Source organism: Chrysemys picta, chromosome 9 (assembly GCF_011386835.1).
Source record: "Chrysemys picta bellii isolate R12L10 chromosome 9, ASM1138683v2, whole genome shotgun sequence".
Classification (NCBI taxonomy): Eukaryota; Metazoa; Chordata; order Testudines; family Emydidae; genus Chrysemys; species Chrysemys picta.
Genome location: NC_088799.1, coordinates 100,994,322 through 101,019,786, shown reverse-complemented (window position 1 = coordinate 101,019,786; position 25,465 = coordinate 100,994,322). Strand labels below are relative to the sequence as shown.

General features: G+C 41.3%; 1 protein-coding gene across 2 annotated transcripts in view; it reads right to left on the bottom strand.

Annotated features, from left to right (window-relative positions):
- Positions 1-605: 605 nt before the first annotated feature.
- GPC4 (glypican 4) overlaps positions 606-25,465 on the bottom strand; it is a 110,915-nt gene continuing 86,055 nt past the window's right edge. For both annotated transcript variants that reach the window (XM_008178985.4, XM_042851182.2), the window contains exons 4-9: positions 15,474-15,639; positions 6,757-6,887; positions 5,952-6,098; positions 5,272-5,408; positions 3,732-3,907; positions 606-3,344 (exon numbers count right to left, since the gene is read on the bottom strand). In XM_008178985.4, the coding sequence (XP_008177207.1) occupies positions 3,136-3,344; positions 3,732-3,907; positions 5,272-5,408; positions 5,952-6,098; positions 6,757-6,887; positions 15,474-15,639 (966 nt within the window). In that variant the 3' untranslated portion in view covers positions 606-3,135. The remainder of the gene's footprint in view (positions 3,345-3,731; positions 3,908-5,271; positions 5,409-5,951; positions 6,099-6,756; positions 6,888-15,473; positions 15,640-25,465) is intronic.

Genomic DNA, 25,465 nt, shown 5'->3' with positions numbered 1-25,465 from the left:
ATAAACTGATTGTTCTCAAATTAGCCAGTGATTTTGTCTTTTTCCATATTACTTTAATAACTGTAAAGATGGAAGCTGCCTTAAAAAGCCGGGAGAAACAAAGAGGATTCTGAATGGATGTTTCATTCAAAAGGATGCCATCACACAGTATCACTTTTCCATTTCTTAAACATCTTAAGGCCAGAAAAGACTATTATGATCATCTAGTCTAACCTCCTTCATAACACGTCATAGAACCTCACCCACCAATTTCGGCATCAAGCCCATAATGTTTGAGCTAAAGCAGACCTTTTAGAAAACTATATAATCTTGATTCAAACACTTCAAGTGATTGAGACTCGACCACATATCTAGATAAGCTGTTCCAGTGGTTAAAATTTGAAGTTGATTATTGTGGAGGTGAGCATTTATTTTTAAAAACTCAAGTTATGTTGTAAAGGCCCTAATGTTTACATAAAAATAATTGGGGCAAATGGAAAACAAGTGTCTTTGGTTGCTAGCTGTCTCTCAATTTGTATATCTACACATTAAGAGGCCTTCTGAATTTGTACCTAGGGCTGTAAACCGATTCCACACGCAACACAAAATCAAAGCAGAAACACAACTTTCTATCGTTCTACATTTACGTTTACTCTGGTTTCTGTGGCTCCAGATGACAATTCGTCCTTTTATATAGTGGAGGTTTGTTAACAAAATCAGTCACTAGACAAGTTTAAAACTCATGTCAGTTCTTTGCATTGTTTGCTTTTACAAAACTAATGAATAATAAGCAATTAGTTGTAAAATGATAAATATCAATTCAGAAACATTTTTTCTTTGTTAGGTACATAGTGGGCAAACTGTTCAAAAGCAGGCGAATTTACAAGTAACTTTCTTACATATGAACACTTATATGCCAAAAACTGAGATCTTGGAAAAGTCAGCTGTTCTGAATGCAAGGGCTTTTGTTCCATCTCATTCTCTGAAAGAAGTTATTTTTTTTCTTAGTTTAATTTTCTGATCTGCCAGCTGGGTATAAGCCAGAAGGGTTATCCAGTCAGACCTTACTGTGATAGATTTACAATGGTAGTGTATCTAAGGTTTGTTTATTTCAGAATTAAAATTCAAATGGATACGACCGTTTAAATAATTAAAGGGCAACAGAAAAAATGCCATGAAACCAAACAAATCAGTAAAAGTCATGGAAACCATCAGCAATATTTAATTCAGAAATTCTCTTTGTTCGGGAACTTAGCTGAAAGAAAACAGCTGGCCTTCGTTCAATGCTCTAAATTAAAAACAATCTAACAAGGTCTACGGGGATAACTCTTTTAGCTACATATTGGAGACCAGATTCATTTCTACCAAGTAAATGTAACAGCACTCAAAGCTAGAAAGGAAATTCCTCAGAACTGAGGTAGTTTCTAAGTATCAGCACATTTTCCAATTCCTCACAAGGCAACTTAGCTATTTACAATCCATTTTTTCCCACACATAAATTTATAACCTTTTCAATTTTATGCTTCCGTGATTTGTTTTCTAAAGAAAAAATATAGCCAGAATGTGCATATTCTACTAACATCATGTTTTAATAAATAACTGGCTACTTCTAGTAAAATTAAGCCTCCAGGATTGTTCATATCAGCCAAGAATATTCGATCTTTATAGTATTGCAGAAATTTGGTGTGAAAATAAAGTTGAATAAAATGCTGACCCTGAGCTAACAAGTAGTTAATGTTTCAATATAAAAATAGAAAATTATCCTTGCGACACAAGGCTGGAGTATAACAAAACCCTCTCTCTGTAGATTGTTCTCATGGCTAGAAGCATCCAGCCAGATTCTAATGGCTGTCCAAAAGCAGGAAGAGATTTGCAGAGTAATTTTTAGTCTTTCTGCAGACTTTTAGTAACTTTTAAAGTGATTTCGTTCCTTTTAAAAATATATATTTCTTTTATTTATGAGTTGTCACTTACCACAAAACCGTTCCAGCTCGGAACGTGGAAAGGCGGGACTTCCTGCACAGCCAACACTATGGTCACTTGGTGCCTTGGCCAGCAGAATTGTGTCTCTGCCAATCCTCTGAAGTGACTGTATGGGTCTTATCAGGTGGAATCTGTCAGGCCCACCCATCCAATTCCATTCCTAAACTCAGGTCTGTCGGATGCAATGTGCTACTGCCACGCTACTTGGCCAGTCTTAACCCTTGACCTTCTGATCAGAGGGAAATGAACTCTCATATAAAAGCACCTTATATAAAAAAGATCCCTAAACACTGTCAACGTTCAACTAAACAAATCTGCAGACATAACACATGTTGGCACTGGCATCAGCAACAACATGAGTTGCATCCGACTGAACACTACCTACTGAAGAGTCTCTGCGGACATGTGTAGGTGTAGAATTGGTGTACGGGGTTTATAGTTAATCGCCAGGGCCTTGGGGAACAACTGACAGCTCTTCTTAGCTTATGTGAAACTGGAATTCTCTGTAGTCCCTTCCAATTTAACCAAACATCCCGTAAAGGAAGTATAACCTGCTCCTGGTATTAATGCTTTATGCAACCGGGGCATATGGTTTATAGACCAATTATGCCTTCACATTCTGTCCTATTGAATAAAGACAAATTACCTCCACTTCTCTCCAGATAAGGCAACTAACAGAACATGAATAAATGAGAAGTTAATTACATGAAACGTATCTTTTGCTTGTTGGGTTATTAATTTCCCCCCGTAACATAACAGGATAAATAAAACTTGCTTCTGTACAGATATTTCATATTTCAGAAACACATACTTGTTACATGCCGAGATAGGACCCTGTTTTTCTTGTAAGAAATGTGGTAAAATAAATTTTTTTAAAAAGGCAAGTGATGATAACACAAATGCATAGCTAACTATAGGTCTGTATATACACTTCGTTAGCCACCGTTAACATGGATTCTCGGTGAACAGGACAGACTAACAGTCCACGTCAGCGTTCTTTCCAGAACAGCAAGTGAAAAAAAAAAATCAATACTTTAAACCCAGTGGCCACATAGTAAAAACTGTACACTGTTGTCCATTAACTTAAAAAGCAAAGTCACTAGATGGTATAAAAGTGAAAACAGGTGCCTTTTAATTCTGATAATAAAGTCTTTTCCCCCCTAAGTTGCACAATTATCTCCATTGTCTTTGCATGGCCAAGAATAAGATGCTAAAGAACAAAGTTGCTTGGGATAGACCAATACTGGCAGCTGCAGAAGTGTTTGTGTTTTTATCAATCTTGTTCGTTTTCCCAGTACCGTCGGTTACATTGAACTCAAACTCGGAAGGACATTGCTGAAATTCACAGCCACTTCCACTTCCTTCCCCGCTGCTTTCATCACCTATAAGAAACAAATAGATTTTGCTTGTATTCCTTTCAAAGGCCCTGAACCAGAACCCCAAACCCAAAGAGCAGAAAAACCAAGTCCAGTGACTCCTTCCCCCATGTGTTTAATTTTAGGCACTTGCTTAAATTGTAAAATGCTCCAGTGCCTATGGAACTTAAGCACGGGACTCCAGCCGCTGCAACTTAAACACACCCCAAAAGTTAAGCCTGTGCTTAAGTGCTGTCCTGGGTAGGGATGAATTCTAAGTACTAGGAAAGTTCAGATTCAAATAGTATTACATGGGCTTCATTTCCTGCCCCCATACATTTATATCCTCAGTAGTGCATCTGAACTTTAATCAACTCCCTCTGTATAAACAACCCAGTTAAAACCCACACGTACTTATATCAAGGAAGTCAACATCATTTCCATTGTAAGCATTCTTCATTTTATTGGTCATCACCCGAAGGGCCATGATTTGCTGACGAATCACCATATCTGGTTTTGTAATGTCAACTTCTACCTCAGGATTATTCACCTGATTGGCTAAACCATTTCCGGTCACTGCAAAGACGTACCTAAAAAGGAAAACTTTCCATTATAAAGATACACGTTGTGTTATAAAGTGTTTTAAGATGTTCCCAGGGTTCTCTTACACCCTTTGAATATAGGCCTGCTTTCACTCAGGATTTTCCTTCCTGTATAAAAAGAGAAAAAGACCAGGCCCCCCGGCAGTAAAATGGCTTGTGAGGACAGAAAAGGATTTTCCATCATTTTGGGCAATGAAGAGTCTCTCCATGATCATCTTTATGGCTATCTGACGCATCAGCAAAGTGTAGTTTGAGCTCAGTGTCAGTCTGGATCAAAGGCAACACAGTTGCTCTGCATTTGCACCAGCGTAACTGAGATCAGAAGTTGCCTGCATGAGTGTTATTTCTCAGGATATGAAAGCTAAGACTTCGGTTTCCTCAATAAACAAAGTATTAGCGATTTATAGGGGAGATCAACAGAGATGTAGCGACTGAGGGATCGAACATCCAACTTGCTTAACTCTAGCAGAAAGATGACGTGTGTAATCAGATTGCTAAGATCAGATGTCGTGAAACAATATTACTTATTTGTTTTAAAGGGCCAGATCGGAGAAGAATTTATATTAGTCTTTCCCAAGCACTGGGGTGGCCAGAATCAGTCTAACAAGTGGCTAGAGGGAACGTGCTGGTTGGGAGCATGACAATGTATGGTGGAGATGCAATCTAGATCTTTTGTTTTTAAAAGTGAAGAATTAGCATCATAAAATTAGAATTTATTATTTGCATGAGAATCGTCACATAAAGGGAAGGATGATTGTATAGCTTATTTAGGAGTCTAGTGCCAATGCGAAGAGAGACATGTCACTGAAGAAAAACATGCTGGACATCATCGCAGGTTTGATTCTCAGCAGCAATCCCATCCTGGCCTACCTGCCAGAAGTGCTCCATGATCCTTGGAACCTGTATGAACAGCAGGAATCTAGAGGTCAGCCAGTTGCGAAGCAGGGTGGTCCTGGGAGTAGGGCATTACCCCAAGGCTTGAGACACCTGGGTTCAATTGCCATCTCTGCCACAGACTTTGCGTGACCCTGGTCAAGTCACTTAGGTACAAAAACATTTTTAAAGCAACTCGGGTGCTTAAATCTTATTGACTTTCAGTGGGACTAAGTTGCTAAGGAAATTTTGAAAACCTTTCCCTCAGAGAGACCGTGCCTCAGTTGCCAGCTATAAAATGGCACCACCCTACCTCACAGGAGGTTGTGAAGATAAATACATTCAAGAGGGAGAGGCGCTCCAATACTCTGGCGACAGCACCACATAAGACCCTGATCTAGATAAATAGCCAACCCACAACCAGACAGGCTCTGAAGGTCTGAAAGGAAGGAAGTTAGCTCAGTTAAACTTATCCAGACCTGCTCTTGGCACTTCCGTTCCAACACTCATCCTCAACGACACGCCCGGCAGCCATCTTCTCATCATTACAGATGTTGCCAGGGAGAGAGGACCAAAACTTTTTGGCTTGCTTCAGTTTTTCCTTCACATCAGTAACCTATTTTAAAAAGGGAACACAATATAGAACATCAACGTGAACCAAATTTATTTCTCAAAAGTAAAGCTGAAAATGAATTTGTATCACAAGAGACGGGTTTAGGCCAGATCCCGAGCTGGTGCAAATCAATGGAGTTTCATCAGAATCAATGGCCTCTGGGGAGTTTTTAAATGCAAAATTAAAAACAGATTTTCAAACACTACATTATTCATATGTGAAACCACGAATAGAGGCATTTACCTGAAATACAAGCGCTGAGTTAGCTCATGTCTAGAGTGGTAAGTAGATTACACCCTTTAAAGAGTATAAGAAAGTTGCCAGTTTCCTCAACCACTTTTAAAAAGACTATCAGGTTATGGACTGGCAAAGATACAGACTGGGGCGCATGCCCGCACGCCCCCACCCTCAATTTACTTGAGCCGCTCACCTACACAACCTGCCTTTTAAGCTCTCCAAAGCCATCTGCGAGGGTGACAAAGCACAATATGTTTATTCTGAACAGCCCTTGTTCTGTATCAGTGAGACAGGTCAATAGGCACTCACCAGTCTATCCAAACTTGTGCCAGCAGCTGTAGTTGGCCGCTCCTCCGGGTTGTAGGGTCTAAAGCGAGCACTGAAGCCACTTTCAGAGACTGAGCGAGAGGCCCGGCCCTGCGTCAGCGTTTTAGGCTGTCCACATCCTTGGAAAACCTAGGTGATTTGATTAAGTCGCTTTAGAGGACGGCTTTCACACCAGACAGACATTTACCACCCCTCAGTATTCCTATCCAAACACCGTTTACCAAATATTCCTTCCCCAGACAGAGAAGATAAAACAGCACTAAAATACACATGAATAGCAGCTAAGGCCTGGTCTATCCTACAGTTAGGTCGATGTAAGGCAGCTTACATTGACCTAACTCTGTAAACGTCTACACCAAAATGTAGCTCCCCCTCGATGTAACTCACCCACTACCCCGACGTAATAACGCCACCTCCACGAGAGGCGTGGACCTTAGGTCGACGTAGTTAGGTCGAGGCAGTGCCAGTGTAGACACTGCGTTGCTTACATCGACTACTGTTGCCTTTCAGATGCTGTCCCACAATGCCCCATGCTGACAGTTAATTCGGTGCAAGCGCTCCGGGGGAGGCCGCGCACCCGCCAACACATGGAGCATAGCGTGGAGATGCAAAAGCGATTTAATGACTGCGATGGATGTGCGTCGACGTAACTTAGTCAACTTAACTCTGTAGTGTAGACTTGCTCTAAGACAGTTATTTTAATAGGAGTAGATAAATGTAAATAGTGGAGGAATAAAAACAGAATTTTCTTTTTAGCTTTTTTCTTTTTAAAGGGCTGATGATGTACCTTTTGAGACACTTGCACGCTGTTCTCCTGCATGTTCATGATTGCATCCGAAATTTTCACATCGATTGGGTCCATGACTGACTCAATATTAAAAGGACCCTCTAGCCTCTCAGCCACCATCAACATAGAATCTAATACAGAAAAAGAGATGTTAAGTGTTTTAATGGAGGGACTTCAAATATGGCACAAGTGCATAGAGCAGACTAGGTGTACTCTGCTTTAAGCAGCCCACTTAAATCTTACTCCAAAGTGAAGGAAAATCTCATATACATTTCTCAGGTATCTTTAGTGTAACACTCTTAATAAAGCAACCGTTCGTTGCATTTTGAAACTTCAAATGAACATTTTGCTCTCTGTCACGAAATCTTTTATAACAGGTATCACTTGACTCGGTTCGTCAGCTGCTATCAAGGATTAGAGACCCACCCTGTCTGACGAAGCAGAAGGCCTAGGCAAGGACAACAGGCCACTCCACATAAGTGCAAAAATTAGCCACTGAAATTCTACTGCTGCATGGTAGACGTCTTTAAAAAAAGATGTTCTACTTCTGGGTTTTAGTTATTCCAGCTAGTAAAGGGACTGAGATGGAAGCTTGTTGGACCAGTTACACTAAACCTGTATACAGCAAAAACTATGTTTAATGAGGGAGAATAAACATCACAATTTCCTTCAATTCAATCAGCAAATAGCCATTAGAACTAATCTACTTATAGAGAGGATATTACAAGTACTTCTATTTTAAACAGGGCTCCATTGTATCTTTTTAAAAGATCTCCACAGTTAAGACGGAAAGAAAAATATCAGCTTCTTTATATTTACTATGAATGAAGAAAGCAAAGGAGATGGTGATTAAAATCTACAGCACTAAAGTTTGTATTTTTTTTTATATTCGAGAGAACTTTTCACATCTGAAAAAAAAATCAAAAGTTATACTCAATAGCGTTATGCAGACAGCACAAGTTGAACAGTGAAACTGCACGAGACCATCACTAAAGACTTTAGACTAAAAATTAACTTTGACATTTCACTGATGAGTGAGGAGATGGAAGAGACCTATGGCAACCATCAACCCCGTTTTCCTCCCACTCCAGGATCATTCCCTGCTGTACATTTACTAGTCAAATGTAGCACTAAATGTGCCAAGCTATGGGGCTTCCACCACTTCCTTTGGGAATATTATTAGCAAGAAACTTTTTGTAATGTTCAGTTTGAATGCTCTCTTTAATTCCTCCTGTAACAGGTATGCCCTATTATACTATTCTTAATTACTCCCTTCTTGGTGTTTACTCCATTCAAATATTAGAAGATGTGTTACCTAACGGTTATCTCCTAGCCAAGCTAAACTATAGTTAACTCCCTCCTCATTTTGTCAGCATACAGCTACAAACTTGTAATTTTTCAATTGTTTTTGGTTTTTAATTCTCATAATCCTAAAGCCTGGGTCATGCAGGAGGTCAGATTACATGGTAATCATAATGGTCCCTTCGGGCCGTAAAAATCTGTGAATGGGTTCCCTCTTAACTCTGATGATCTGCCTGTTCAGCTCCAGGAAGTGGAAATGGGCGTTTCTCAGTCAAAGAACTCAAATCTGCTGAATTCAATTATTTTGCGTCATACTCATTCCCCCATCAGAAGTGGAAAATTCCTGTGGATTTATACTGGTGGATGCATGTTTATAAAGAGACTCCATTTATCACAGATTTATTTTTGGCTTTGCCCTTACGCTCAATTAATTTTCAACTAAATTAAAATATACCAATACAAATGCAAGCTACAATTAAGCTATCTGTACATTTAAAAACACCAGTGTATCGTCTGCAGCAGCATACTGATCAGATAAACCCACTTATTAAAAATGCAAATAAATATTTGAAAGTATTTTCTGCGGGCCGGCTGACGGATCAGGCATTAGCTAGAACATCTCAAAAATTATCGAAAAAAAGATTACAATACTTCAGAGTGCATCATTAATTTAGACCACAATTAACATCAACCTGGAGACTCATGGCATCATTGAGTATATGCTCTCTCTCTCTCTCAATTAAGCCAAGATGCCAGTATTTAAGAATCAAAATCTGATGAAAGCTACAATCTACAGGAACCACACTAGCACAAACAGAAGCAGCATTAATGACAGAGCTGCTGCAACAGTATGGCTGGAATTTAGCCATCAGGGACTACAAACAGGTCTCCACTAAATGCATATATATATATATATATATATATATATATATATATATATATATATATATATATATATATATATATATATATATATATAGTAGTAACAAATGAAATAAAGAGTCTTAGACTGTATTGTGGTGGCCTCCAATAAAGTGATGCTTCAAATCTCTGAGTAATGACCGCTAGCATGAATATACCATTGTGCCAGAGGAGAGAGAAATGCTTTTGATGTGCTAGCAAAATAGAGACTTTTGTAAACAAGTGGAGCACAACTTAAATGTGTTCATCATTGTCAAAGCTTTTGGGGGTTTTCACGTGCATAAAGAACATCCCATCATAGTTTGGAGGAAGCCGCTCATTTCAAATAAAAATATTATGAATAGACAGATAATAAACACACAAAATGTATAGTTTTTAACAAGAAAATCTTCCATTTTGTAACTACTTAATACCCCGAGTGGCCAGGAAAGGCCCCAGATCAATAAAGTGTTTGTGAAAGACTGAAAGGAAACATAAACCCTAATTCTTCTGGCTGTTTGGCGTCTTTGTAAACTTTGAGCTGGGCCGGCCATACACAAGAGCATGGGAATGTAGAGCGAATTGGGGTCTTTGTTACTCATGGTGCCATGGCGTTACATGTATCACAGCTAAGGAATGCAGTCTCTGCTTTGACTGCTGATATAGAAAATGCATTCGGCCTCCAGCAGGGCTGCCAAAGCTGGCTATAAAAGATAAGGAAAGTAATAATTGGCCTTGGAGAATATATTCAACTGTAGCTCTTCAGCAGCAGTGATGGCTGCTGACAAGAAGCACTAAATGAAAATAAACTTTCATTAAAAAAAGAACAGGAAAAAAGTGCATTTAGTTTTTATTTGGGGGATATCCGACTGGCTCCTACCTCCTGCCAGGAATTGGCTGGTGTACCCGCCAGCAATCATAACTAACAGTAAAGTCCCTCTGGCAGCAACATTTGACATTAATAAGGTTGGCTATGATTCAAGCTAATGTTAGCAGTGCTACACTATGTGATGGGGAGCAAGTTGCACCTAAGCATAATTTATGGTTTTATGCAACAGGCCTCCTGAAAAAGGTCTCCCCCAACGTTTCAGGTTCAAAATAATTGATATTTGTATAAATGACTGCAAGGTGGTTCAGAGAGCCTGATCTGTCTCACAAAAAGTTTGGCATAATGCAAAATTTACTCCAGCGCTATTCATTTGTTATGAACACACTGAGGACGACAAAGAATTTTGGGAAGACAGAAGTGGGTTTGAAAAATATATAGTTCCATCCCTTGAAGAGCATTTTCCTCCTGTATACATTTGTCCTCGCGTCTGGCATTGAGACGATCCTCAGCAACAAAGCAACTCGATCTCACTAAGGAAAGCAATTCTTGTGCATTGTGCCACCAATAATCAGAAACCCACATCTTCAGCTTCAGGGTCTAACTTGGAGAACAAAAAGGCAGTTTTCAGACTTAACCCCAAGATTTGATTTAAGGGCAGGGAAACCTTGACCATTCATTAACAGCAATCATTTAAAAAAGGAACAAATTCCTTTCACACAAAATAGCCGAGAGATGTATATGGAGACGGAATTCTACAATCTTAGAGTAGATTAAACCCCTGTGAAAAAAATCATGAAAAGGCACTGGAGATTAACATTGTTCATTTATACGGGGTTTTTCCCAATAGCTCATTTGAAACAAAGTATGCCCTGTATAACTGTGTCAAGAACACATTTCAAAACTGGTGACATTATTTATAGTTAATTAGCAGCGGGGATGACAATTAAAACATTATTGAACATGTTACAACTTTTGCATGGTGCTTTACAGACATAAATTCTCTGCCTTGAAGAGTTTACAAATCTCAGGCCCCGATCCCGCACAGACTTACATACATGCTACACTTAAGTCACTTCGGCTCCTCATGCACTTGAAGTGAAGCATGTGGAATTTTTTTTTTTAAAAAGAAACTTCTACGGAAAGCACATCTTAATGTTTTCAATTCCTATATTCCAGGCAAAAATAAGCAAACAATGTAAAAAAGTAACTAGCTCACAGTGTGGCCAGCAAATATTTATTTGCAAGTGTAGCATTGAATACCTAAGTAACGAGTGGGCAGGTGACATTCTGGGGAGAAAACATTTAGAGAATTAGATCACACTTCCTCCTGGGAAACGTTTACTTATGTTGTCTTGTTTAATAATCTTCTTTTTTGTACGCAATTACTGAACATCGCTGTGTAGATGCCTTTCCCCATGTTTCATTTTCAGTTGCATACAACCTGCAGCAATTAGCTGCTTATTCTTTTGTCTGATTTCTAGCATTATGCCTTCCCTTTCATGGGATTCCTCTTTTCTCCTTGGACTAGACCTTTGCAAGTCTTCCACTCTTTAAGCCATTGCAGCTACTACTGGGGCTGAAATACTTAATCTTCACATCTGTGTGAGCACGTGTGAAAGTCAGTATTCTAGAGGCTCTCTTGAAAGCCTAATTTAGTGCTGCACTTTCAAACAGTGTTAAAGTGGTAATTAGCTCCCTCCATGGAATGAGGGGGCAAAATTGTCATCTGAAAATATTATGCACAAGCATTGTTAACGTAGACAAGTTACACGTGTGTGTGTATCAAACTCTAGCTTAAAAGAACGTAGACAAGTAACGTGTGTGTGTGTGTGTGTGTGTGTGTGTGAAACTCTAGCTTAAAATATGGTAATTATCAGCAATTCCTTTTTTTAAACACGTGCAATTTAAAGAGTGGAAAACCTTTACTAGCCAAATACTTTTTTAAAACGTGCTCTTACTACATGTAAATGCACCACTGTCTGCTCAAGGGCACTCAAGCACCAGTTGTGCGCGTCAGCACACTTTGCACGAAGAGAGAGGGCTGCTCCTGAAGGATCTATTTACAGATGCATCAAGACTCCTTTAAAACATTTTCTTCACCTTATTCTTAAGTATCATCACTTACTGAGCACCCCAAAACATGCCAGGCACCTCAGAGAGAGAGAGAGAGAGAGAATTTGGTCCCACTCCAGACTGAACATTAAAATGTCAAACTCAAGTTTGGGATCACTACTAGCAAGGTTGATAAACAAGAGGTAGGAGAAAGGAACAGGAGGGACTGGGTAACAGTAATACCTTTGCATAGTTACCAAGTAAGGCACATTTTAATAGGCCTAGTCTGAAGCTCCTGTCGTTAACAGAGACTCTAACGAATACCTCACCTTCACCACCCCGCTATTCCGACAGACTTCATGGCAGAACTAAAGCTTTAGGAGTGATAAGAGTGTGGTGTAAAATGGCTTGATGAACTGGCTTGAGGATGGTACCCCAAGTTAAAGGGACAGCATGGAGAAAGGCATATGCACATATTGCAGAGAGAAGGAGATCAAGGGGCACTGAGGGTGCTGGGAAAACAGACCAGGTCAAACACAAGAGAGGCTGCATGGGAAAGGGCCTTGGAGGCAAAGACAAAGGGCCAGTTTATCAGGATCACTCCATTGACATGGCTAGTGTTAGGCCAATTTACACCAGCTGAGGATCTGGCCCAAGCTATTTTACCGTGACACACAACGTGACCGACAGCCAGAAAAATGACTCAACATCCGGGGGACAAGGAGGACAAGGCTGTGACAACAGGCCAGAGAGGCTATTCTACCAGCAGCAATCTGAATGAAATGGAGAGGCAGCAGCTTAGAGTCAAACATATCAGAGATGGGGAGGTTGCAGAAGCTGGCTTGAGGCAGTGTGTGGATGGTTGACTTAGCAGCAAGGATAGATAGAAAGTGAGATGGGGCTTGGGCACATCATGTACACGGACTGGAGGCCAAAAGGATGGCAGTGGTTCCTGGAGAAGGCGTGATTGCCAGTATCCCCGACAGCAGAAGGTCAAGAGAGATGAGGATGGAACCAAGGGCTTGAGCCTGATCCAGGAAAAGACCACTTGAGACTGGTAAAGAACGGTTTCCATGCAGCGGAGAGGGTGGAAGCCAGTCTGGTGTGGATCCAGCGGTGGGTCTGAATCCTTATCTCCTCAAGGTTTCAATGGCACCCTCTGGTCTCGGGTACTCATGTTTTAAGCATCCTGTATATGCCCGACTAACAAAATGTCGAAGGCCTGGTCTACACCTAAAACTAGCTATGTTGCTCAGTGGAATGAAAAACTCACACCCTGGAGAGAGACAGTCAGGCCAACCTAAGCCCCAGTACAGATGCTGCTAGGCTGGCAGACGATTTCTTCCACTGATCCAGCTACTAGTTCTTGAGGGGGCAGATTAACTACAGTGACTTCAGAAGCTGTGAGATATTGTAGGATCGGTACCTCCCTCCATTGATCTGAAAGCGAACTCAGAGCGATGATCACGGAGTTACATTCTGCACAGACCCTACAATTCCTAACCATTTCCAAAGTGAATCTAAGGTTCTACACTTCAGACACATGAACTGTTTCCATGCTCTCAATCACATCTGCATCCACTAGCGTGCATCTGTGACTTGCTGGCAATGCATTTGGCTGTAATGTGGGGATTCCCACGGTTAGAAGCTAACTTTGGAACTTTGTCCTCCTGTTAGAGCTTTTCTTTCTAGTATTTAAAGAGCTTTGGTATATTCTTACAGACCTTATAGTATTTTTAAAAAATCTGTTACATTTATTGTGTAGGTAGAGAAAGGAAAAGCAGGTGCAAAACACATGATTACAGAGGATGTTTAATGCCAGTTCTTGTCAAACCTGGTCATTCATTTATCCCAACCTCTGCAATTTCATATGTTATAAAAGCACAAGTATTATATCATTTTCTTGTGCCAGAGTTAATTTAGGAGACATTGGAAAGAAGAGGAATAAATGGTCAGTTTTCACAATGGAGAGATGTAACTAGCAGGGTCCCCCAAGGATCCATACTGGGACCAGTGCTGTTCTACATATTCATAAATAATCTGGAAAAGGGGTTAAGCAGCGAAGTGGCAAAATTTGCAGTTGACACAAAATTACTCAAGATAGTTAAATCCAAAGCCAACTGACAAGAGTCACAAAGGGATCTCACCAAACTGGATGACTGATCAATAAAATGGCAGATGAAATTTAAAGGTTGATATGTGCAAAGTAATGCACGTTGGGGAAAAAAATTCCCAACTATACATCCAATATGATGGGGTCTAAATTAGCTGTTACCACTCAAGAAAGAACTTGGAGCCACTATGGGTGGTTCTCTGAAAACATCTACTCAATGTGCAACGGCAGTCAAAAAAGCAAACAGAATGTTAGGAACCATTAGGGAAGGGAAGATTAGGAAAGGGGCAGAAAATATCCTAATGCCACTACATAAATCCATGGGACGCCCATACCTTGAATACTGCATGTGGTTCTGATGACCCCATCCCAAAAAAGGTATATTAGAATTGGGAAAAGTACAGAGAAGGGCAACAAAAATTATTAGGGGTATGGAACAGCTTCCATATGGGGAGAAATTAAAAAGACTGAGAGACAACTAAGGGAGGATATGATAGAGGTCTATAAAAACCATGACTGGTGTGGAGAAAGTCAAGAAGGAAGTGTCACTTACCCCTCCAAATAACACAAGAACCAAGGGTCGCCCAATTAAATGAATAGGCAGCAGGTTTAAAAGAAACAAAAGGAAGTATTTCTTCACACAACACACAGCAAATCTGTGGAACTCATTTCCAGGGGACGTTGTGAAGACCAAACGTATAACTGGGATACAACTCTATGCTCCAGGTGTCCTAAGTCTCCAACTGCCAGAAGCTGGGACTGGACAACAGTGGATGGGTCACTCAAAGTGCCCTGTTTTGTTCATTCCCTCTGAAGGATAGTGGGCTAGATGGACCACTGTGGCTGTTCTTTGGTTAAACAGATGAAAGAGCTGCAAGGTTGTAATAGCAGAGCACTGTGTGATACCAGTGAAAGGTCAGCAGTGTAAGACGTACGTGTCTTGGGGCAGAGAGTCTTAAGAGGTAGCAAACCTCTATCACAGACAATCCCCATTACTTCAGTGGAGAATTCTCTGAGGACATTAGACACTTGACTTTCACTTCCTTGGATACTGTGTTGGGTTCAGGCTACCCACCTACAAAGCAAATACAAGAATGTGTAGAATTGTGATGGTCCAGAGATGAAGTGCTAGCCAGATGAAATGTGTGTGCCATATGTGCACTTTTTTTTTTTTTAACCTACCATTATTAAAAAGGTTGGCCTATTTCAGTAACCTTCAAGAGACATAAAAGACACAATAAAACACAGTTTTGCTTTAAGGAGGTTACTTGTATACTGTAGGTCAAATTTATTCTGAAAATCATACGAACTGGAAACTGGTTTTGATACAGACACATGGAGGATCATGAGGTAAAAGATCCGTGTTGGCACCTAGCAGAGCCACTGAAAGGAGTATAAAGATTTCTGCACTTAGATAAGAAGCAAGGAGCATCTTCGGTACCACTCGCAAATGCAGTGCAAATGGGAACACGCCATGCCAGACACATACTTACACGCACAGTTATAATCCAATTGTCTCACCTATAAAGTTATTCCACTCTGTGTCCAGATCCCCTTGATTGGCTAAACAGCCTCTCATGACATTAAAGCAGTAGTTGTAACACGGCCTCACAGTAACTAGGCCTCGACAATATGGACAGTACATCATCTTCAGCAGCGCTCGCTCACCCTGAGGTGTTGGGTTTACCTTTAAAAAGAAAAAGGGGGAAGGAGAAGAAAATTTCACGTCAGTCACAAAAGAAAAAAAAACCACACATCTACAACAGCGCGGGAAAGAACACTGATGAAAAGGAGCAGAAATACCAGTAGGCTATGGCTTCTAGCTGTTCGGTAGTTCTACCTGGAACATAGCATGATGGCAGACAATATATTTATTCACACACACACACACACACACACACACACACACACACACACACACACACACACTTACCCACCATGTTGGGTGTGCATGGCTCTTTGCAGGACAAGACAGTGTGATGGGTCGCTTCCCTGCCTACCTTAATCTAAGCTGGATACCACATCTAAACATGTTATTTAGGTTGCAAAGACAAACACACTAAAGTTAGGAAATGCCAGATTTATGGTTGCTCAGGCAACCTTAATTCCGTCCCCTTGTGCCGCTCTCCTGCGCACTGAAGGAGGCAGGAGTCCTGTGGGAAAGAGAGCATGTGATCATGTAAGTAAGGACTATCATAATGAATATGCACATACCTAACTTCAGCTACGAACTACAAACAATGCAACCTCTGCTGAAAATAATGTCAGAGCTTCTTGGTTGCAGCAGTCTTCCAAAACTATGGAAAGAATTAGGGAACCTAAGTAGAGCGGCCCTATAATTAAGGCTCCCTGTTTTTCACAGTCACGGATTCCGCGATTTTCTGTGACTTGTGCAGCTGGCCCAGGAACCGCCTGAGAACCCGGGTCAGTCGCACTGGCTGCTGCTGGGGCAGTCTCGGGCCCCCTCACCTCCCAGCAGCAGGAGTTTGGGTGTGGTGGGGGGGGGGATCAGGGCTTGGGGCCGCTGTTTACCTGGGGGAGCTCCTCTCCCTCAGCTCCCCATGCTGCCTCTGCCCGCAGCCAGGCACCGCCCCTGCAGCTCCCATTGGCTTAGGACGGAGCAGAGGCAGCACATGGAGCTAGGGCCGCTGCTTCCCAGGAGCTAGGTAAGGAGCCTGCACCAGCCCCACCAACCCCCGACCCCAGCACCCACGCCCTCATCCCCAGCACCTGCGGTGCCCCCCAAATCCCTCTTGCCCCCCCCAGTTTTAGTCAGGGAGGGGTATGTTTAGTAAAAGTCACGGACCTGTGAATTTTTGTTTACTGTCCATGACTTTTACTACAAATACCCGTGACTAAAACGTAGCCTTACCTAGAATTAACCAGCAAGGAACCGCCATTAACACAGGCAGAAGGTTAATGCTGCTCCTTCCCTCCAGCTAGTGCGGTTTTCATTTCTACTCTTCCGTGAGCACCACTGGGGTTGGCTCTCTCTGGTAGCCTCACCCTTTTACCTCATTCCAACCTTTGAACACAACAGCCCTACGACAGATACCCCGGGTTAGTTTAGATCTAGTACCTATCTATGTTAAATAATAGGCCTACTCTCTCCTGGAGCCATCCCTCTTTGAATGAGGTTTGCAGCTACACATTTTTCAATAGCGCATGGCAGAGATAAGAGGGGATGAATCTTCAAACTAACTCATCCCAGGTTTTTCCACTTATGTTCATCCAAACGGAGCTCTCTGAAGTAGGCGATGGTAATCCCAGATATCCTTTACAGTTCTGTTTTCAAAAATGACTCATTATCATTCACATTTTAGTCACTTCTCTTTGGCAAAGTTTCAGATCATTACACTGGTCTACAATTTTTGAGAAGTCGTCTGCTTCAGAGATAAAATGTGCTATTTATTATGTATTTTGATGTGCTGAATTCAAATATGACAATTAAAACAACTGATTGGCTACTGTTTCTAAGATATTTAAGTTTTTACATTTTATGTCTATGTATATTGTGTAGATAGTAGAGTTTTAATCATAAATTGTAAACCTAGGTCTTTTCATGTGTTTATGGTTGTTTTACATGATAATATTTCATCTGTCCTGTTTATGTAACACTTTAAAAATCAGCAAAAGGATTATATAAATAAAATTTATTATGAAACAAAAGGCAAAAAACTATTATGTACATAGTTTAGTCCTATTCAGTGTCTACTCGGCGCTTCTTGGCTTGTCTCTTGTATTCATTAAATGGAGCATCTCTTGTCACTGTCCAGCAATAGTCTGCAAGCATTGATGGGCTCCATTTGCCCTGATAGCGTTTCTCCATTGTTGCAATGTCCTGGTGAAATCGCTCGCCATGCTCGTCGCTCACTGCTCCGCAGTTCGGTGGAAAAAAATCTAGATGAGTGTGCAAAAAATGTATCTTTAGTGACATGTTGCAACCAAGGTTTTTGTATGCCTTGAGGAGGTTTTCCACCAACAACCTGTAGTTGTCTGCCTTGTTGTTTCCGAAAAAATTTATTGCCACTAACTGGAAGGCTTTCCATGCCATCTTTTCCTTGCCAGTCCACTTTTTCTTCTTTGACACACCTTTCCCAACTGGAGGCACCATGCAGAAGTAACAATTGCTGGTATGATCTGTTGGCTCTCTCCAAATCATTGGCACAGCAAAAGGCATAGATTTCCTTTTCCTGTTCAACCACTGGAGAAGATTTGTTGCACAAGTGTTGCAGCATATGTGTGGGGCCCACCTCTTGTCCTGATCTCCAATTTTGCAGCCAAAATAAAGGTGATAGGCTTTCTTAACCACAGTGGTTATACTGCGCTTTTGTGATGCAAAAGTCACTTCACCACAAACATAGCAGAAGTTATCTGCACTGTTCACACAAGTACAAGGCATCTCTGCTCACTTTGGCTAAACAGAAATGTGTCCCTTTGCAAAATCAAACACTGGCAAATAAGAGCACGACACTGTATGATTTCTAGAGCTGATATAGGGCAATTTGTTCAGCAGAGTGATGTAAGCTTCGTTATGATTGCATCATCCATGACTTCTAGGAATAACATGATGCAATTCATATCATGTATGACGCAATATCAGCTTCAGATTGCATCATTCATTGTTTTGCCTAAAAAGCAAGTACTGTCCAAACCCAGTCATAGATTTATTCATAGATCCAGTCAAAGATGTATTTTAGGCATTTCTGGTTTAAATTGAGATCCCTTCTCTTTATAACTCACGTATCCTCCGCCATTCCCAAGCCAAGGGTCGTATATACTGACCCAATAGCATATCTTGAAAACTAGAGCCAATCAACAATTTTAAGCAGCATTTTCGTTCTCAGTGACCCAGAATTAGTAAAGTTTGACTACATTTATTACAGAAGCATTTTGGTTGTAGAGCAATGTTACATGACACAATTTTCATATATAAAGCAAGTCTTAAAAGCCGTGATCAAGAAGCACATTACCATGATGTATGTATTCCAATGGAGTTGTATGGTTAAGAGCTACACACCAAACCGAGAATATCTCTCTAAGAATAAATAAGCATTGATTAACCAGGTGAATTATGTAGATGGAAAAACAAAGCAAGATCAGACTAATACATTTGTACTACAGGATCCTTCACTGCCCGTACAAAGAACACTAACTGAGTAATATCCAGGAAAAGATTGGATTATTTTTTTCACCCAGGAGTGAACATTACATACATTGGAAGAGGAATGTAGTGGTTAGAAGTGGCATAACCAGTATCAGCTACTGGAGGACTGGGGGGTTGGGGGGGAAGGGGGCTCAGAAAACAGAACAGAGAAGAAATTGTTTATTGTTGTTTATTTAAACCCTGGCATCATTGGAAGTGACCAGTCTAAATCTCTATGCCTGAAATAGATACAACAGCATGTAGGACTAGGAAAATTTATCTGTGCCTTACCTGACATTTTTCCTTTTTGGAGTAATGAGGTGCACAGATTGATGACACTAGATTTCTGCTCTATGAAGCATTAGATGCAGACCAGACAGTCAATCAGCAGGAGGAGAGTTTTGGCTCCATGTCTGATGATAGCCTAGGAAATCTCTAAACACTCCAGATCGGTAAGGAAAATTAAGCCTTAAGACTAAACAGAGTAAATCTCCTGCTGAGCAAGGATTTTGATGAACTGTCAGTGCCACTTAATAATCCCATCGTTTTTCCCAATTAGCAGCCCATTCAGGGTAGGTTGGCTCTGTGGATCTCACGACTCCAAGAAAGAAAATTTTCAGGTAAGGCAGGGATACATTTTCCTATTCTTATTCATAAGGTCTACAGAGCCGTGGCATTGGGATTTACATAGCAGTGTCCGCTGTGGGGAGGAACATGGGAACCATACCCAGTTGCATACCGATGCAAAAAGGGGGTTATCCTTTCCTAATAGTTACTGGGATCCAACAGTGAGGAGCACCCCTCTCTGGAAAGCAGAAGCAAATGCCTGGACGTCCAACTTGGAGAATATGGAGAACATACGAACAGATGACCAGGTGGCTGCTTTACACATTTACTCATATGACGCATACGATCTTTCTACCCATGAAGTTGCCCCAGCTCAGAGAGTGCCCCTTATTTTGGAAGATGGCGTTACACTTTCTGATTTCTATGTTTTGAGGTACAATAGCTTAGCCACCTGGACAATGGAAATTGTTGAAGCTTTCTTTCCCTTTGACACTGGAATAGAAAACATGAACAACGCATGAACCTTTCTGAACTGAGCAGTGCAGTGGATATTCTTTTGAGAGCTCTGTGGATGTCCAAAGTATGCCACAGTTTCAATATGGAGAGTGACAGAACCGGGCAGAATGATAGAATGACAATTTCCAAGTCATTTCCTGTGCTCTATGAAGCCTGGGATTAATCTGTGCTATGAACATGGTGTCTGTTCTGAGTACCCACTTTATATTTAAGAAAGGTGCAATATTGATTGAAATTCCAGGAAAAACAACTTCAAGTCAGACAGTGTGTGTGCTGACACAACTGCTATCGAAAGGGTCATTTTAATGGTTAGAAAGTAATGAAATACCTTCAGGAGTGGTTCAAATGGAGAGCCTGTAATGGCATTGGGAACCAGGTTAAGATCCCAGGAAAGAACTCTGTGCACTTCAGGAGGATGTAGCAGAGATGCTGCCGGCAAAAAAACAAAACACACGCTAGACATCTGCGCAAGACCCAGCCTGAGTCCATCTTGAAGAAATTCGAGAATCCATGGTACTGATGTAGACCTAGGGTGAGGCCTTTGTCCGGATACTAATGGGCCTTTGAATATACCCTTAATAGATTTCTTTCTGGAAGCTAAAAGCATGGACATTCCCTCTTCTGAACACTCTCTTTGGATTAAGATGCTCCGTTCCAGAGCAAGGCTCAGACGGACTGGATTCTAATACATGATTCTTAATGGTTTTCCTGTCAGAAGGAGAAGATTGAGATGATGCTGGTCAGGACTTGACTGTCTGTAGGACCTGTGTGTGATCAACATCTCCCCTAGTAAGAAACGCTGAGTCCCTGACCACCTGGAAAAAGTAGCCAAATTTATCTATGGCAGTGATAAATGGGGTAGAAAGAAAAATGTTGTGCCACGAGACCTCTTCTTCCATACCGGGGCTGCTGTCCCTCTCCTCACTCCAAAGCCATCTGCTTGGGGGGGGGGGGGGGAAGAGAAGGGGAGGGAGGAAAGAGGAGGGGGGGGAGTCAAGGTGGTAATGGGAACCTACAACAGACAGGCAAACAATAACTTGGACATTAGGACATGGTGACCAACAGTGAGATCCCGATACTTTCCTTGTCTTTTCAGCATGATGGAAAATGTCTATCCCAGGGTGCATGAGGAGGGATATACATTATCCTCATGCATACATATATAGCTTGTCTAGAGCATTTGTAGTCCTCATAACCCATAAGCATCGTTTACAATACTCTGAATACTCTGGCCTGAAAGAGTCTATTTTCTGGGTAGGTCTTTTAGTATAGTTTACTATATGAGTCTCTGAGCACTGACCTCCCCTCCCTCCTCTAAGGAGGAAATATTTCCTTTGTGGGGTAGGAGTGGGAGGTGGTATATGCACACCTACAAGAATCTGCACAGGTCTATAGCCACGTCTTCCATGCTGCAATCTGGGCAAGTGAGCAGGGGAACTCAGCGCTGATTATTATCCCCCAGACCGCACTTCATGAAGATGAGCAGAGAAACCAGGACCTGAGGGTTACACCTGCACTCCACAGACGCACCTGTCTCGAGCTAAACAGATTTTATCCTTTGTGCTTCTCAGAGGAATCTCCTGAATCAGACTCTTCAGAAGACAAAAGTAAGGATCTGTCAGAGAGCGCAACACAATATTGGCAGGTGTTGGATGCACAGCACAAACAGGGTTCTTCAGATGCCTCTTCTGCACTTATGGACAACTGGTGGTCTCCAGGGGGACTGACTTGTATACAGTCCCCACCCAGAAGACTTCCTCCCTCCACCCTTGCGAAACTGTGATAAAGGCCCAGATTTCACAAGGTATTTGGGGGGGTTTCTGCCTAAGTCATTTTCAAAAAGGATTTAGGTACTTCACAATCAAAATCCCATTGACTGTCAGTATGATTTTGACTTCCAAGTGCCTAAATCCCTTCTGAAAATAAGACTTGGACGTTGTAATACTAATGCAGAAACCCCAAATACCATATAAAATCTGGGCCTTAGTCTAATTTGGCAGAGCAGAATGCGAAGAGAGATTGGCGGAAAAACAAAAAATCGGTTTTGATGCTTCAAAATATCTAGACTTAAAGATTTAGCATGAGAAGACTATCTTCCACAAGAAAGCTGTGCCTTGGGCAAGCAGCGGTGCCTCAAAGAAGAGCCAGTCTATACACTGGGAAGTGCTAGAGCAATAGGGAAGAACCAGATCCGATGATTTATGGTAGGAAAACTAAGAACAGGCAACAGTAAAGGTGTCATCTGCTAGCCAGATGGTTTCTACTTCCATAAAAAAAGTTCTTCTGAGGAGAACTCAAATTCCCCTTCTCTGGGTTTGGGAAGTTAAACATCACCAAGTTCAGTTTTTCGTTTGGCAAAGAATTCCTTGTTTCATTCCGTTCAGGGGTAAGCACCAGTACCATCTCACTGCCTGTCAAAGGTCGGTCACAAGATACCATTAAGCCTCAAACCACTTACAAACCTCTTTCTTTCAAGACTGCATTTCATCTGTTTCAGTCCCGACGCCTGAGAGTTCTTGCACTTCCCAATTCACCATTCGAGTGCCATGTGGCGGCGATATGAATTTGACTGCCGTTCACACACACACTTCACTTCATCTCATTTCTCTCTTGATGTTTCGTGTGTTTGGTGGATTTTTGCATACAGCTTTCCACTTTTGAGCAGAAGACTCAGTAGGATAGAAATCAACACACTTTTGCATCCTTCCTTCCATATCTTCGCAAACAGTAGGCCTGACTAATATAGAAGGGAGGAGATCTGTTTAACTTGTGAAAACCAGCACAAAAACAGTGCTATATTTAAACCTCAACCCGTAGTGATCTCTATGGAAGTCACGACAAAGCAGTTATTCACCTTCTCGTAACTGTTGTTCTTCGAGATGTGTTGTTCATGTCCATTCCAATCAGGTGAATGCGCGCCGCGTGCACGCCAGCTGGAAGATTTTTCCCTTAGCAGCGTCCGTAGGGTCGGCCTGGGTGCCCCCTGGAGTCGTGCCTTCATGGTGCCCAATATAGTGCCCTGCTGTCCCCCCACCCCTTCAGTTCCTTCTTGCCAGCTGCTCCGACAGAGGGGTAAGAAGGGTAGGTATTGGAGGTGCGATTCCAGGGGGAGCCCACGCCGACCCTATGGATGCTGCTAAGGGAAAAATCTTCCAGCTGGCGTTCACACACCTGATTGGCCTGGACATGAACAAGCACTCGAAAAAGAAGATATTACAGAACTATCAGATGAGAGATTGCTTTTAGAGTTGCCACTACAGGGGTGTGGGTGGGGGTAGAATCTGTCTATCCAAATTCTGGCATTTTGTTACCTTTTGAAAGTGTAAAGAAACAAGCAGGGATAATTTATAAGAGACGGTTAGGATGGAGATTTTAAATAATTACCCCTCATTGCCACAACAACAAATGCTTAACTGCTGGGTATTGCTGCAAAGAAAAGCTTATCAAACTGCTGGCAAAAGGCCGGTACCAAGTCCAGCCCAACAGCCCAGTCTATGGATCCGTCAATAGGATGTGGCAAATGCTGTCGTGGCCATTCTTCACAAGCTTTTAATGCTCACTCTGCAATGCCAGGTGCAAGCCCCTAAAACACAATTGTATGTAACAGTAAACCCAGATATTCTGTGCTGAGTCTGTGTTTATCTTGGAAAGAGACTCCAGTTCATTCAAACTCTGCTCCAGAGTGACCCTCAAAACCAAATAATCCCCTTTCTAATAAAACGGAGTCCCAAAGAAAGCTTTATTTGCTGAAGAGGATTTCCTTGAGTCGATCTGAGCTCAGGTAGTACGTTGTGCCGCACACACTTTGTAAAAGCTGACAACAGGAGTCAATCCACTCCAAGCCCTTTCCTTTCTCCCGTGAAATTTATTTACTCTCTTATGCTGTTTCATGCCACAACAGCAACCCGTCGCACTGTGGTTTCAGCATGTAAATTACAATTTGTCCTGTCTCTACACTTTATCAAATGTGAGGATTTTAAAGTTAACAACAGATGCGTCTTGTCACCCATCTAAGCCTTGGTCACAAGCTTGCTTCTTGAAAACTGATTCTCTCTCACTCACACACACACTTGACAAGTAAATAATTCTTCAACTACTCAAAAACATTTAATCTGTTCTCTGTATCAACACTAGGGTGGATAAATTAATGTTTGTTTTTTGGGGGTGGTGGTGTTTAAACCGATGTCTTTTTAAGACCATTAAAAAAATTAAACACTTATTTATACATTGCTAGTTTCTTTCTTTCCGCTTTATAGTCTTAAATTGCTAAAGCAGGTATTTTGAATTTGCTTCTTTAATTTATTGCCTAATTATTAGTGAAATTTCTGATTTTACATGGAGATTGCTTCTGCTAAGAAGCTTCACATTAAAATGCTCACCTAGGCTGGAAAGAGACGAGCATTAACACCCTTACTGTGAGAACACCACAACTCAAACACAAAGCTGATAGGCAAATAGCCCACGCTATATTTGCAACCAACACCACCTTCTGATCGATTGAGCTTCCACAAGTCAAGAAAGCTAAAATTCTTCAACCAGGCTATACTACTCCATCAGGGCTTGCAGTTTGAAGTCTTTGGGACTTGTGATTTATCACTTAAATGCTTTTGAAAAATCTCGCCTTTGGGTGGCTAAATATGGTGTTAGCAACCTAACTTTATGGCCTGTGTATTTTTAAAAAAGGGTCCCAATCTACATCACCTTGCATTCTTAACACTGAAACAATTGTCTTTTGTACTGACCTTCGTCACTTTTATACTGACTTTTGTCACAATAAAGATACAGTTTTACTCCTGATGTTGTAAACACTTATGCACATGCGTCACTTTAACACAAGTAATCCCACTTGAGTCAATCACGTATGTCACTTTACTCACATAATGTGATTAAGTGTTTGCAGGATCAAGACCTTATTTTTCAATATTTTGTTTTTTACCTATAGCAGTTTTGTAAAATTCATAAGACACCCTACCCGTCGTAGCATTTTAAAAAACCAAACGGCATTTATAATTCAGTTCATTATAAATTCTAATCTAAAATTTTAATTGCACAAATTTTCATACTGGCTTTAGACAACTTCAATCTGATTTAAGTCAATTTAAATCACTCCACTCTGTTAGTCGTACTGAATAACACTGTACTCAGCAAGTAGTCTCAATGCAACTACTTGCAGAGTAAGATACTATTCAATAGGGAGTAAGAGTGGAAGAATCTGACCCTACACAAATCTGTAAGAAAGCTAAAAAGGACAGTGTAATATGAAGCAGATTTTTAACAAATTCTC